A 13,572-nucleotide genomic window follows, 5' to 3' on the forward strand; every position below is an offset into this window, starting at 1 on the left:
TTTCGTGAAATTTGTCAGATAAAATGAATGCATTTCAATATTTCAACATTTCTGAAAATGGTGAACAGTTTTGAGTGTTTTACCACATTCCTATGTCATTTTCATCCAGAAAATTGCAGCCACAAAAGTCTTGGTGTGACTTTTGATTTTGTAATGTAATGTGTTTGCACAGTCAGAGATTAAGGAGAAGAAAGGACATATTATGCTCCTACCAAGAGAAACTTCTTCTCACCATTGTTTTTTTTTTCAGCACGTTTTTCAATACAATCGAATGAATAATGGAGCTAAAACTGCAGCACCATTTACCTCCTACTGACGTTTTTAGCAGTAAAAACCTAAACTATAACCCAAACACCAATGTAATTTTAAAGCTTTACAATGGTAGGGTATGCAAACTGCTAGCAAGATCTGAACGTAACCTAACTTCAATGCCCACCTCTGCCCCCTCGCACCTCTGCCCAAAGAAATGACCCAGCTCACTAATTACCGTGCACGTCTGCTGCATTGCTAACATGGCTTATTCACGATGGAGTATTGCCAAACTTGAAATGTTACCGGTTTGTTGTTGTATTTTTTGGAATGTACAATCAATCAAAAATATCAGCGAGGTGATCAAGTTACCTGGCGACCCGGTGACGTAAACAATGGTTTTCCAAGCCCAGCGACGCAGCCATCCACTAATAAGACACCACGGTTATATATGTTTAACCTCGATTTGTCTCAATTCTTTGTTTTTAACTTTTGTTGCTAACCAGTTAAATAACCAGTTTTTCTGGAAAGATCATTTTAATATTATTCTACGATCTGGTCATACAGAAAGCATATACATACCATATATGACAAAAATGTGTTTGTTTTTTTAACTGCAGACTCTTAACTTTTACAATTACCAAACAGATCAGTTACCTTTTTTTGCCTTGTGCTTGAATTTAGTCATTAATAATTGCATCCTTTTGTAATTCCATTTGTTTTTTTTTAAAGCATCCTGCACCTTATTGCCACAACGTTGCCTAGAACATTGCCTTGTGAGCTCAGACCACAAGTTGTTTTCTTTCATTTGGTTGGATTTAAGGTTTTCGGACCGCACTGCAGCATTCTACATGTTGAGTCCCATCATGGTATACACATCGAGAACGCTGTCTAGCCACATTGTTGGCGTACAGCCAGACAGCAAAGGAAGGGAACACAGTGATCTTGGTTATAACAAAGGTGACATAACATGAGTGAATTTGATTCTGCAAGTCCGCTGGGAGGTTGTTACCCGGATGAGTAATATAGTGAGGCGCCAGGAGAAAAATGTCTCTCACACACTGTTGGAACATTTTATTCAATAGAGCAAAGATAATACAGCAAGAAAACAACTGTGATCAAAGAACACAACCGACCCTTCATCGTCCAGCACCTCCCACCTATTGATAAGAAAGATTTAGATCACCAGGTTTTTGCAGAAGTTGTTTTTCACAGACAATGTGGCAGCATGGTCTCCACCTCGCTATGGTTACGTGCAAGTCATTATGACCTCATCTGACCTGTGAAATGAAATGCTTGAATAAATGTTTATACTGAGGCACTGTGTGAGACCACACTGCTTGTTCCATCCTCAACATCCTGGTTTTGTTATGACCGAATCATCAACCTTCTACAAAAATACTTAAAGGTCATCTGCTTTTTTTTTTTTTTTTTTTTTTTTTTTTTTTTTTACTGTCATATATGTCAGAATCAGAATCAGAATCATCTTTATTTGCCAAGTATGTCCAAAACACACACAAGGAATTTGTCTCCGGTAGTTGGAGCCGCTCTAGTACGACAACAGACAGTCAATTGACAGAGAAGACTTTTGCGACATAAAGACATTGACAACAACAAAAAAACAGTCACTGAGCAATAAAGGGTTGCTCGTTATCTGGTAATGCCGGTACATTTTTTATTTTTATTTTTTTGTGCAAAAAGATGCAGAGTCCTCTAGCACTTAGAGCAGTTCGAATGACTAATATTGCAATACTCCGGTGCAATGTATTCACTATGATTTTACATTAAAGCATCTAAGAGGAATAGCTTCAAATTGCCAAATAATGGTAGTAAAAAAAATATAATTTGTGATTTGTAGTAGTTACTATTATGTATTATTTACTGATGTGTACCATATGTCGTTAAATCCTTATCTTTTCTATATTTAATCTTTGTTTTTTATGATTATGGGCGCTCTTCACACTGTAAAATGTATTAAAAAAAATTCGAATCTACAGTATGTGCAGTATGTAAAACCCTTTGTTTGTGAATAAATAAACTTGCTCTGCTTTCTCTTTCACCACTAGTTTATTCTTCTTTTAGAACAAGTCTTTAGGCCTATCTTTTTAGGCCGTAAAAGTAATAAAAACCTCACCGGCAGTTGCGGGAATCTGTCTGTCTTGTGTCTCGGTGAAACCAGAAGCACGCAGGCGAGTTCATTCAGGGATAAAGCCTGCACAGTCATCAGGAAGTGAAACAGAACAGAATGTGCTGTACTAATCGGACTGAAAACAACCCTGAGTGGATGCATGAAAGAAGACGACTCATTCACAACAGCCGTGCATGGCTGCTGGGCACTATGCAGAGTAAACAAACAGTGCTCAACTCTTCATTTAGTGATAGAAAAACACAAGGGGCTGGGGATCAAGTTATAAGAGTGAATACCCTCCTACAAGTACTGAGACAAAAAAAAGTCGAGCGACATAAGGCTCTTTGTGTTGTAGCCATCCGTGTCGCGTACTTGTGCTTGTACATGACGTAATCTCCTATGGGCTGCTGTTTATCCCTGAAATTTTACCCTGTGAATGACAAGAAGCTGGAAAACTCTATTTTAAAAAATTGCATGGATTTGTTGGCTACTGGCTGCACATTGTTTTCATTCCTTGATAAGCACAGGGTTTATCCTTGATTAATGCATAGGATAAACAACATCAAAGACATAGCCTGATTTCTAAACCAATTGTCAAGACACTTGTTAATTTTGTAGAATCACACAGCATAGTGAGCAAAATATGACTTTAAGTCATATGACGAGAACAGTTTGATTGTAATAGGTACAGTATAGTGGTTCCTTGAGATACAAGTGATCCTACTTTTGAGTGTGTCAAGTTATGAGCCTTTGTTCGGACAATTATTTGCTTTGAATTGCGAGCAAAAACTCTAAATATGAGCTCTGCATGTACACAGCTCTCTTCACAAAAAGCAGTAATCGTCCAAAAAGAGGTTTTGCACTCCCAGCTGAAGTTTACTGTCACACTAAAATAAAATAAAAGAATTTCACTTGTATTTAAACCAACCAGCTAGATTTACTTTAGATAAGTCTGTTTAGCTTAATGCTAACAAACAATCCAAAATGCCATCGATGGGCTAATGAATAGCATCGTTGCTGTGGTGTTTTTATCCTTTAAGATATGGATATTAGAATTCAAACGGTGGAGCAACACATGCAGACATATAATATAATAATACGCACAGGCATATATTCTTTATCTTCTGCAAAGAGTGAAAAAACGATACGGCGGCTTACTTAGGAGTTTTGACTGGCTTAATGTACATACTGTATGTCTGTATTATACTATCCCCAGGTAGCCAAGGCAGGCACATCGGAAGGAGCAGCACAATGTCCATTAAATTGAAGCAAAAATGTGGCAAAACTGTTTAATTCTTTATTTTCTATTTATGAAATTACTGTATGTTTTTTATAAAGTACAATAATATAGAGTGCTAGTTTCTTATCGAAAAACACAGTGGTAAAGTATATTTTAAAAAAGTAAAGTAAATGTGAAGAACTATTTAATGTATCTCATCAGGGAGTGTAGGGTTTGTGTGTAGGATTATGTAAAAAGTACTCAACCAGTTTCCACGAAACCTGTTGACTCTGTAGAGCACAATTCATTAAGTAATCATTACATTTTTGTGTGGATGGATGTAGATTTATTTTTTCCAGTAGATAAGCACGGACTTCTGCCAAGGCTCAACTTTGAACAAAACCTCATCCCACAAGTAGCAGGGAAATTAGTTAAGAAATGTTTGCATAAATTTGCACACAAACAAACAGGAAGGAGAAACATATTGTATAACATTTCTTTCTCTCCCAAGTGCACATTATGTACAAATGTGACTGTATCATACTATATTATATGTATGATCTCATTTACATGCACACATGCAAATATTGTCATCTGCTGTGCATGGTAAAACCTTTAATACTAAATTCTTATTTTTTTTTAAATTCCTCCGGAATTAATAAGGTTTATATCCATTTATTAGAGGTAGGAATTGCAGACTAGTTCTCAGTATCTATATTTTGCAAACTGGCGTTGATGATGACATTTTTATCACAAAAGATAAAGCAATAATAGATACACTGGAAGTATACCATCTATGCCACATTATGATATGTATGACTAAAGAAGGGGATTTTTTTTTTTTTTTCTTTTCTAAACGCACACCACACAGTAATTCAACAGACTTAGTACTGGATATATGTAACTATTTTGTCATAGTCATCACTTTATGTCATATGTGTAATGTTTTATAATGTTTAAATGCAGTTAGTAATTAAATCCGTAACAATTAAACATGTTTGCACTGGTCCTTTACGTAGCTACGCAGTGTTGATAAAACACAAAGAGAATACAAAGATTGACGTTCTATTAAAAGGTCAAAATCTTCATAATGGGTGTATTCTTGGTCATCGCACCACTTAGTAGTATAATGAGTAGTATATATTTTATTTTTTTTTATTATTATGTTTTTTTTTTAATCAAAGGATGCAATCCTACCTAGTAGAGTATGGGGTGTGTTTCTGTTTTTCTCTTTGTTAGAGATCCTCCTTCATAGTGCCATAACATATCGATGTGTACTACAACAAGAATCTGTCATTCCATTGAATGTAAACGGCACAAACATAATCATGCAAATGTATGAAACAACCTTGGGTATCGCAGATAAATCAAGACAATGCAATGTCTACAAAACATCCAACATTAACTTGTTTTCATTGGTGCGCACATCATCTCTTGAACCTAAATGTGGGCTATATTCAGAACATCTGGCAACACAGACAGGAAAAGCTGTCAAGAACCAATTTCATCCATCATGCCTCACTAATTAGAGGTTGGTTGAGATGCATGTGTGGGTAATTTCTCCATAACAAAGTTAAATGTTCATAGTGACAGTTGGAGCCTTATCTAAACATTCACGGGCGTGGCACCACTCAACATACACCACAAACAAGATACAATATGTGAGTAATAATGCGATCCAAAAAAGGAGCAGCAGAATACAATAAATCATCTTACTGTGGCATGTTTAAAAAAAACAAAAAAACATACAGTACAAATAGAAATGTTCATCAAGAAGGGTGATCCTCCTTGCCACGCACAACACAGCCTTTCTTTACACACAACTCTTGCTGTAGGTGAACACGAAACTATCCACTGGGCATGTAGATGCAGCCTATAGTACAGCGAGTGTGTTTGGCAAGTCCTCCTGTTGAGCAATAACCATGTCGCTGATTTAGTCATATTGCCTGCTTAGGACCACAGCAAATGGTTTGTGCATTTAAAGTTCTACTGCCTGACTTGTATTTGTGTTTCTTGGCAGGATTGCACACTCAAGACCAAATTTATGTACGGGTGCGTCTCAGTGAATTTGAATATTGTAGCAAAGTTTAGTTATTTCAGTAAAGTGAAAGTCATATGAAACAGAATCATTAAACACAGTGTGTTTTAAAAAATCCGAATTCCAACTTAACGACTACATGAAAATTGATTATGATTTTCTCCCATGTCGTATTCACATATCATGGGATGGTACATTTTGGTTTGCCAAGTTTATTTGTATACACAAAAAGTGACACACAAAAGTGTCTCAAATGGCGTCACAGGCCCACAGTTGGCAATGACTGTTTGCTTAGCCGTAAGCTGTAATCAAAATTATCATAATAGTTGTCAGGTGTATCGCACCCATGGGGAATGTGGGTTTTGCAAACCCCCACCCCCATACACTTTTTCAACACCGACACCCAATAGCACTGCGGCCCATGTTAAATGTTATTTTTAGTGTATGCCGTGGGCCACAAAAAAATGGACGGCAGGCTGCAAATGGGCACTGGTCCATAGTTTGGACACCACTGGTTTAGTGTATTTACCTGTATGAAATTGAATGCTCCTTTTTTTGTTGGCAAAGAAATTACATTGCAAAAGTATTATTATTAATCAGCTGTATTTAATTTTTTTGTATTCAATTTTGTATAATTAACTTAGCGAAGGGGTCATAAAGCGGGTGAACGTCTTAGGTATTTCTTTTTCCATTTTACTCACACACTGCGACGTTAGAATGGGAACTTGTGAACTGTATCGGCTTCTGTGCTCGATGCTCCTTTCACTGATGTCACTGAGTCACCAGTTGGTAAAGTGTGCGCCAACCCGTGGTGCTGTAAGAATGATCGCAAGGTCTGTGCTCTTTTCCAACATAATATTGTTTCTACCGGGAATATCTTACTGGAACTGTTGCGTAAACAAGAGATTGGGCCTCAAAAATTCTTTATAGTAAATAAAGGGAAAGAACTTTCATTCAAAATTACAGTATTCATGTTCAGTGTTACCCTGTCATATCCTTCTTTGTTCTATTTAATTTTGATCTAGACTTGAACGGTGCCTTCTGTGACTCCCATACAGAGTCTGTTTTCGAAATGGACACAAACCTGTAAATTCTGTCAAGATGTGCAGATTTATCTTGGCTAATATCTTCTGTAACTTTGATCTTACTTTGCAAAATTGTCTTTTTGTTTTGCAAAGTGTGAGATCTCAGTTGAAAAAGAATAGTGTTCTATCCCATTAATCTCATTATCTTTCTTGCAAAGTTTTTATATTCCCAAATTTAAATTTTCTAAGGTACAACCTATTTTCTGTCTTTATGGGAGAAATTGAACTGTATTTAATGCCAATAGCTGCTAGAACGCTGTCAAAACATTGAGATTATGCTCCTGCTATAGTGTTTTTAATTTTATTTCATTTTTACTTTTGACCCCTGCCATGTTTTTTGTTTCTGTATATTTGTCCTTTTAATGTGATGTTTTATTTATTTTGATGTAATGTTTTACCCATTTTGCACTACAGTTATGTTTGACATTAAAAAAAATACAGATTGGAATGTAAAAAAGTGAATGTTACTCTTCCGCTGCAGTAGCGGGCGCTGTGTTCCAAGTGGGTTCTCACCCAAAGAATAAGAAGGCCATTCGGTTCAACGCTGGCGTATCCAACCGGCGGCGAAAACAAGTAACTCAACTCGACGGGAATCGTTTCAGTCGCGCAACTGCCTCTATAAGGGTGAGTTTAACGCAAAATAGGGGTTTAAATATAAAAAATACATCCTTTGGCTTTGACGGTGGTGTCGAATTGGGTCAGTCAAGTGGCCTCGGAAACGTGTTGAATCGATCGTCGCGATGCTAGTGTTGCTAGCTAGCGTTAGCCTCCCGTGTTCGCATGTTTGCTTCGAGGGGGGATGGGTAACAAATGCGAGCTTCATTTCGGTCTCTTAGCTTTCTTTGGCGAGTTCATTTCGCGTGTTGCGGTTGTACAACTTCGCGCCGAGGCGTTGACGCTCAAAGGCCACGGTTAACGGCGATTCCCTTTGCTTTCAAGATGCACAAGCTGGCGTGCTACATGTTGCTAGCTTGCGTCAGCTCGACGCGAGTGTGCGAATGGCGTCGAAAGAGCGTGCGTTTTCATTGAACTTTTTGTTTGAAATGTTGGACTCATTTGCTCTAATTACACAAGGTGTTTTAGTTTTTAACAGATGTTCTTAGGTGAGTTAATATGCGACGATAGTTATTAATGTAGGAATTAAATTGATCAATATTCGACTGCAGCATAACATAGTTCCACATTGTTCTTCACAACTATGTGTGTGAGATCATACAAGACTGTAAACTCCTCCTCGGGGCCTTTAACAAAGGGAGAGAGACATTTGTTGTTTCAGAAAACTAGTGTTAAGCCATTGTTGGCGAAATCAGCAAATGTAAAATGAATGTCAAGGGAGGCAATACTCTTCAAACAAATATTGCATAATATTTCTAAGCATACAACATGTATAACAATAACTATCGATCCATCCATTTTCTATACTAAACTATTGGGATTTAATGTTTATATGCGATATGGTAGTGCCGTCTTAAAGTTGGACTCATGATAGCAGTTTTGAGCCAATGTTCTGTGTCTGAAATCCAAACTCAAGACAGAAGTCAAACTGCATAGTATTTAATAAGGATGTACCGATACCACTTTTTTTTCCAGACTGGATACAAGTGCGTATATTTTAAATTTTTAACCTTTTATCCAGGTATGGCCATTGAGAACAGATTCTCACTTCCAATGTCGACAGGGCTGCAGACAGCAAAGTACATGGTGAAAAAAACATTCTGATAAATAATAATGTGATGTCCACAAACTACACAAAACACACACAAAATACACTATAGCGCCCTTCACGCAACCCTTAGCTGTTAATAGATGCTAGGGATGAGAGAAGTGTCTCCTTTGGGCAGTACGAGGGTGATGGGATTGTAGATGTTGCGATTGCTGATTGATGTCACACACTGCAAGCAGAGTTCGTAAATAAAGAAGCAATAGCAGACTGAGTTTAAGGAAAATTTCACTATCATGCATCCCTATTTAATATGATGAAAAATCCATTATTTGCTATTCAAAATGCTGCAGTCTAGTTCTTGCAGGCAACAACAAAGAGTCACAAAGATCAAAATGCTCTGTTGTGACAATTGCTGATTCATTTGCTCTATTATAGGAACTTTGGTATTTGAGCAATGTATTAAGTTTACAGGTAAGTTGTGACAATTTCCCAACTTTCTTATGTTTCAGGTATTTCATCAGTAGACTTGGACCTGCTGAAATGGGAGGTATGTGGAGTTTTTACTTGGCAATACGATATACCGCCATCCCAGTCCTCACTAGTTTAGACTTGGCAATATGGTCTCCAATAAATATAGATGATGTTCATCAAACATTAAATATTGTCACCACATATACATAAATCTTTTCCACCAATATGTCTCAGTTAAAGAGTTGTTAAGAGGCCTTTCACCATTGTCTTGCATCTAAATATTTGATCATTAAGCTAAAATGGATCACAACCCTGTGAGGAAACCACCCTCATTTTTTTTTCGCTCTTCCACTCAGACCCCCCTTTTAACAGAGACTGTCCCCTGGACTGCAAAGTTTACGTTGGGAATCTTGGAAACAATGGCAATAAGGCTGAGTTAGAATCGGCTTTTGGATACTTCGGTCCTTTAAGAAGTGTTTGGGTTGCTCGGAACCCACCGGGCTTCGCCTTTGTCGAGTTTGAAGATCCACGAGATGCCAATGATGCTGTGAGAGAACTGGATGGAAGGTAACACCTTTTTCTTACTAGTAATTCATCGAACGTCTTGACCATTTGCAAGTATACGAACTATAAAGGGCTTTTTTTTCTTTGTAAGAACAATGTGTGGATGCCGACTCCGTGTTGAATTATCCACTGGGGAAAAGCGTTCTAGAAGCCGTGGTCCTCCTCCGTCCTGGAGTCGATACCCCAGGGATGAGAGCAGGCGCCGTAGCTCTCCAGTTAGACGCAGGTATATTTCTAAATCCACGCCTTGCTTTTAACGTCATTTGCAGTATGTACACATGGCTGATTTCCCCATAACTGTGAGCAGCAAACTAATTTGAAAATGTTACTTGTTAAGTTGTTGACGACAATGAAAGCACTGTGATTATTCACAATGATCTGTTTGCCTCACGGATTTCCTATGTACAGTATATTTGGCAGTGCCAAGTTTAGACCAGCTGTCAAAAGCAGCTTTTGTCTGCACCCAACCCATTAGAATTTCCAAATTTCTTTTTGAAATACACTACTCTTAGAACTGCTTTAATTGAAAAAACAATCATACACCTATTCTTAGATTTTGGAAGACATTTCTGTAGGTATACATTTTGTTTTGCTGAGTTCAGTTTTCCATCTATTAATAAACTGAACCCCGTTGCAGAGTCACCACCACGCTTCTCACCATCTGAGTCAGTCAACTAGTCCTCTTTCAGCATCATGTGACTGCTGACCAGCGATCTGCTTGGCTGGTTTTGTCACATGACCCAGGCACAGCGCCAGTCGTCAGGTTCCACCAACCTTTTGGTTCCTGAGTATGCAGTTCACGGCATCCTCCTCTGCTCCAACCTTAATCCAATCAACAGCGGCCCACCTCATGTTATCAGCCAATCGGCGTCTTTACTCGTACTATTCGCCACAGTATCAACGGGAACGGCCATTGGCTTACATCCCTCCCCCCTAAAGACAGGGAAACTCTACAGCCGTCCCCTGCAGCCAGCAAACAAGCAACTTCTTATCGGCAACATTTGCAGCATGTGGCAGATCCTCTCTGCAATTTGACCTCCCTCGCCAGGGCTACCATGCGCCATTTCTTTCTTGTCCAAACCCCCCCAAAATAGTAAGTTGCTTTTATCATGCTCTTTATAGTTGTTATGAGTTTTTATATTTCAAAACTTCAAAACACGTTAACACTTGGCAGTTGTGTATTTTCGATATTTAAAAGCATCCCTGTAAAACGACAAAACATTACAAAGGTTTTCTGGTCTGGTGTTTATTTGAATTTACTGCAAACAATTGCCTGTGTACATGTTACGTTTCATGGCTCGACAAATGGCCATTTAGGTTCACCTTGCAGTTGCAGTCCCCCCCCCCCCCTCTGTTTCAATACAATTTCACCTCTAGTACAGCTTTCTCTTATATAGTTCAAACTTGCTTGACATTTCATCAATACCCATTTGGTTTGCTGCAGTGCCTCTTGAGCCAGCAAACAGCTTAAAATGGAAACCTGTCCCCTTTTTTTTTTTTTGTGCTGGAATAAATACTTTGTGATGTTCTTACATACAATACAGAGTGAGACAGAATATTGCACAGTGCAACCCCAATTCCAATGAAGTTGGGACATTGTGTTAAACAAATAAAAACAAAATACAATGATTTGCAAATCATGTTCAACCTATATTTAATTGAATACACTACAAAGACATTTAATGTTCAAACTGACTATTGTTTTTAGCAAATCATGAATAACCTAGAATTTTATGGTTGCAACACGTTCCAAAAAAGCTGGGACAGGGTCATGTTTACCACTGTTACATCAACTTTTCTTTTAACATAAACGTTTGTGAACTGAGGACACTAATTGTTGAAGCTTTGTAGGTGAAATTCTTTCCCATTCTTGCTTGATGTACAGCTTCAGCTGTTCAACCGTCCGGGGTCTCCGTCGTCGTATTTTACGCTTCATAATGCGCCACACATTTTCAATGGGAGACAGGTCTGGATTGCAGGCAGGCCAGTATAGTACCCGCACTCTTTTACTACGAAGCCACGCTGTTGTAACACATGCAAAAAGTGGTTTGGCATTGTCTTGCTGAAATAAGCAGGGGCATCCATGAAAAAGACGTCGCTTGGATGGCAGCATATGTTTCTCCAAAACCTGTATGTACCTTTCAGCAATAATGGTGCCTTCACAGATGTGTAAGTTACCCATACCATTGGCACTAACACAGCCCCATACCATCACAGAGGCTGGCTTTTGAACTCTGCGTCCATAACAGTCCGGATGGTTCTTTTCCTCTTTGGCCCGGAGGACACGACGTCCACAATTTCCAAAAACAGTTTGAAATGTGGACACAGAACACTTTTCCACTTTGCATCAGTCCATCTTAGATGAGCTCGGCCCAGAGAAGCCGGCGTCGTTTCTGGGTATTGTTGATGAATGGCTTTTGCTTTGCATAGTGGAGTTTCAAGTTGCAATTACGCATGTAGCACTGAACTGCATTTACTGACATTGGTTTTCTGAAGTGTTTCTGAGTCCATGTGGTGATATCCTTTACACATTGAGGTCGGTTTTTGATTGATGCAGTGGCGCCTGAGCGATCGAAGGTCACGGGCATTAAATGTTGGTTGAGGAACATTGTCCTTAAACTGTTCGACTATTTTCTCACGCACATGCTCACAAAGAGGTGAACCTCGCCCCATCTTTGCTTGTGAATGACTGAGCAATTCAGGGAAGCTCCTTTTATACCCAATCATGGCACCCGCCTGTTCCAAACAAGTGTTTGATGAGCATTCCTCAACCTTTGCCACCTGTCCCAGCTTTTTTGGAATGTTTTGCAGCCATAAAATTCTAATTTAATGATTATTTGCTAAAAACAATACAGTTTATCAGTTTGAACATGAAATATATTGTCTTTGTAGTGTATTCAATTAAATAAGTTGAACATGATTTGCAAATCATTGTATTCTGTTTTTATTTGCTTAACACAATGTCCCAACTTAATTGGGGTTGTATATTGTCAGAGTTATGTTAAAGCGCTTCTTAGCAGCATCGAATAATCAATTCCCCACCCCAAGTGAGCGCCAGGGTTTAGCATGATAATCTTTGATCTGGCTCAGTGTTTGGACCTCGTTTAAAAAAAAAAAAAAAAAAAAAAAAATTTACATATTCAACTAACAATGTTGAGCTGTTATTGGGGAGTTCCAACAAGATGATCCTACATGAGTTTTCCATTGTACGTAAACATAAATCCTACTTTAAACATTTTTTACCCCCATTTCACCTGTATTCTAGATCCCCTCGGAGGAGGAGCCTGAGCCGCAGTCGCAGCAGGTACTTGCGCTTGAACTTTTAATTTTTTTTATTTTTTAATCCAATGCATTTATGAATTATTAAGCATGATCCCCTCCACCCCCTTTCAGGTCTGTTTCACGAGACAGACGCAGATATCGGTCTGTTTCCAGAGACAAGACCCGTAAGCGTTCAAGATCATTCTCACGGTCAAGGAGGTATGCGTTATTATTCACGTTTGAAAGTTACACTTGCTGAAATACTATTTGGTCCTTTATCGTTTCCGTTGTTTGTTCCCCTTCCTCTGCAGCCGCTCTCGTTCGAACGACAGGAAATGAGGATGTCACAGAATGGCTTGTGTGGGGGAACTTGCATTTTTATAGTCATGCTTTCTTTTTAGATGTTTGTACCAACTCAAGGTGGTGGTCGGGTTGTCCAAGTAACCTTGTCATTACAGTCAGTTAAATAAAGGACATAGTTTTTTTTCTTCTATATTCTCGTTAATTCAGCTCATTAATTTGGTATTTTGCAGGGGTTTTTTTTGCAATGTTTTTTTTTTTCCCTCCTGTTATCCACTTAATTCAAATGTTTTTTTTTATTTTGCTTTTCATGTGTGATGGAAAACAGAATCGATTGGTGCCGAAAATAGCATCTGCAACTATTTTTCATTTGTCACATTTTCAAAACAAGACACTTCTTATTTTCCATTTGAGCTCTGACAACTTTGCAAATGAACCATTTTCATCAATAAATGTTTTTTTGTCTTAAGTCTGACGTTGTTGATCTTTTTTTATTTGATACACTGTTTATATTAAAGTGCAACAATAAAAGTAAACAAAAAGTATTGTAATATAGAAAATCATAGGAAACTTCCAGTCACTTGCTGTCAAAGA

The 13,572-nt window shown here is 38.2% G+C and overlaps 1 protein-coding gene and 1 long non-coding RNA gene across 2 annotated transcripts; one reads left to right on the forward strand and one right to left on the reverse strand.

The window, feature by feature from the left end:
- Positions 1 to 1,308: 1,308 nt before the first annotated feature.
- Positions 1,309 to 2,575, reverse strand: LOC133483751 (uncharacterized). Its single transcript, XR_009790191.1, has 2 exons — positions 2,384 to 2,575; positions 1,309 to 1,529 (listed from the first exon to the last, which is right to left on the reverse strand). It is a non-coding gene; the product is annotated as an uncharacterized LOC133483751 (long non-coding RNA).
- A 4,630-nt stretch (positions 2,576 to 7,205) lies between these two features.
- On the forward strand, positions 7,206 to 13,447 carry srsf3a (serine and arginine rich splicing factor 3a). Its single transcript, XM_061784153.1, has 7 exons — positions 7,206 to 7,343; positions 8,892 to 8,929; positions 9,210 to 9,420; positions 9,509 to 9,643; positions 12,683 to 12,721; positions 12,811 to 12,897; positions 12,990 to 13,447. Exons 2-7 carry the CDS (start codon positions 8,923 to 8,925, stop codon positions 13,015 to 13,017), a joined length of 507 nt encoding a protein of 168 aa, XP_061640137.1. The 5' UTR covers positions 7,206 to 7,343; positions 8,892 to 8,922; the 3' UTR covers positions 13,018 to 13,447.
- Positions 13,448 to 13,572: the final 125 nt, after the last annotated feature.

The sequence above is a fragment of the Phyllopteryx taeniolatus genome, chromosome 9 (assembly GCF_024500385.1).
Source record: "Phyllopteryx taeniolatus isolate TA_2022b chromosome 9, UOR_Ptae_1.2, whole genome shotgun sequence".
In the NCBI taxonomy this organism is placed as follows: Eukaryota; Metazoa; Chordata; class Actinopteri; order Syngnathiformes; family Syngnathidae; genus Phyllopteryx; species Phyllopteryx taeniolatus.

Excerpts from the sequence above, each read along its gene's own strand:
- srsf3a (XM_061784153.1), top strand. Across the intron at positions 9,421-9,508 it reads GTGAGAGAACTGGATGGAAG|AACAATGTGTGGATGCCGAC; the intron begins GTAACACCTTTT and ends TTTCTTTGTAAG. Across the intron at positions 12,722-12,810 it reads CTGAGCCGCAGTCGCAGCAG|GTCTGTTTCACGAGACAGAC; the intron begins GTACTTGCGCTT and ends ACCCCCTTTCAG.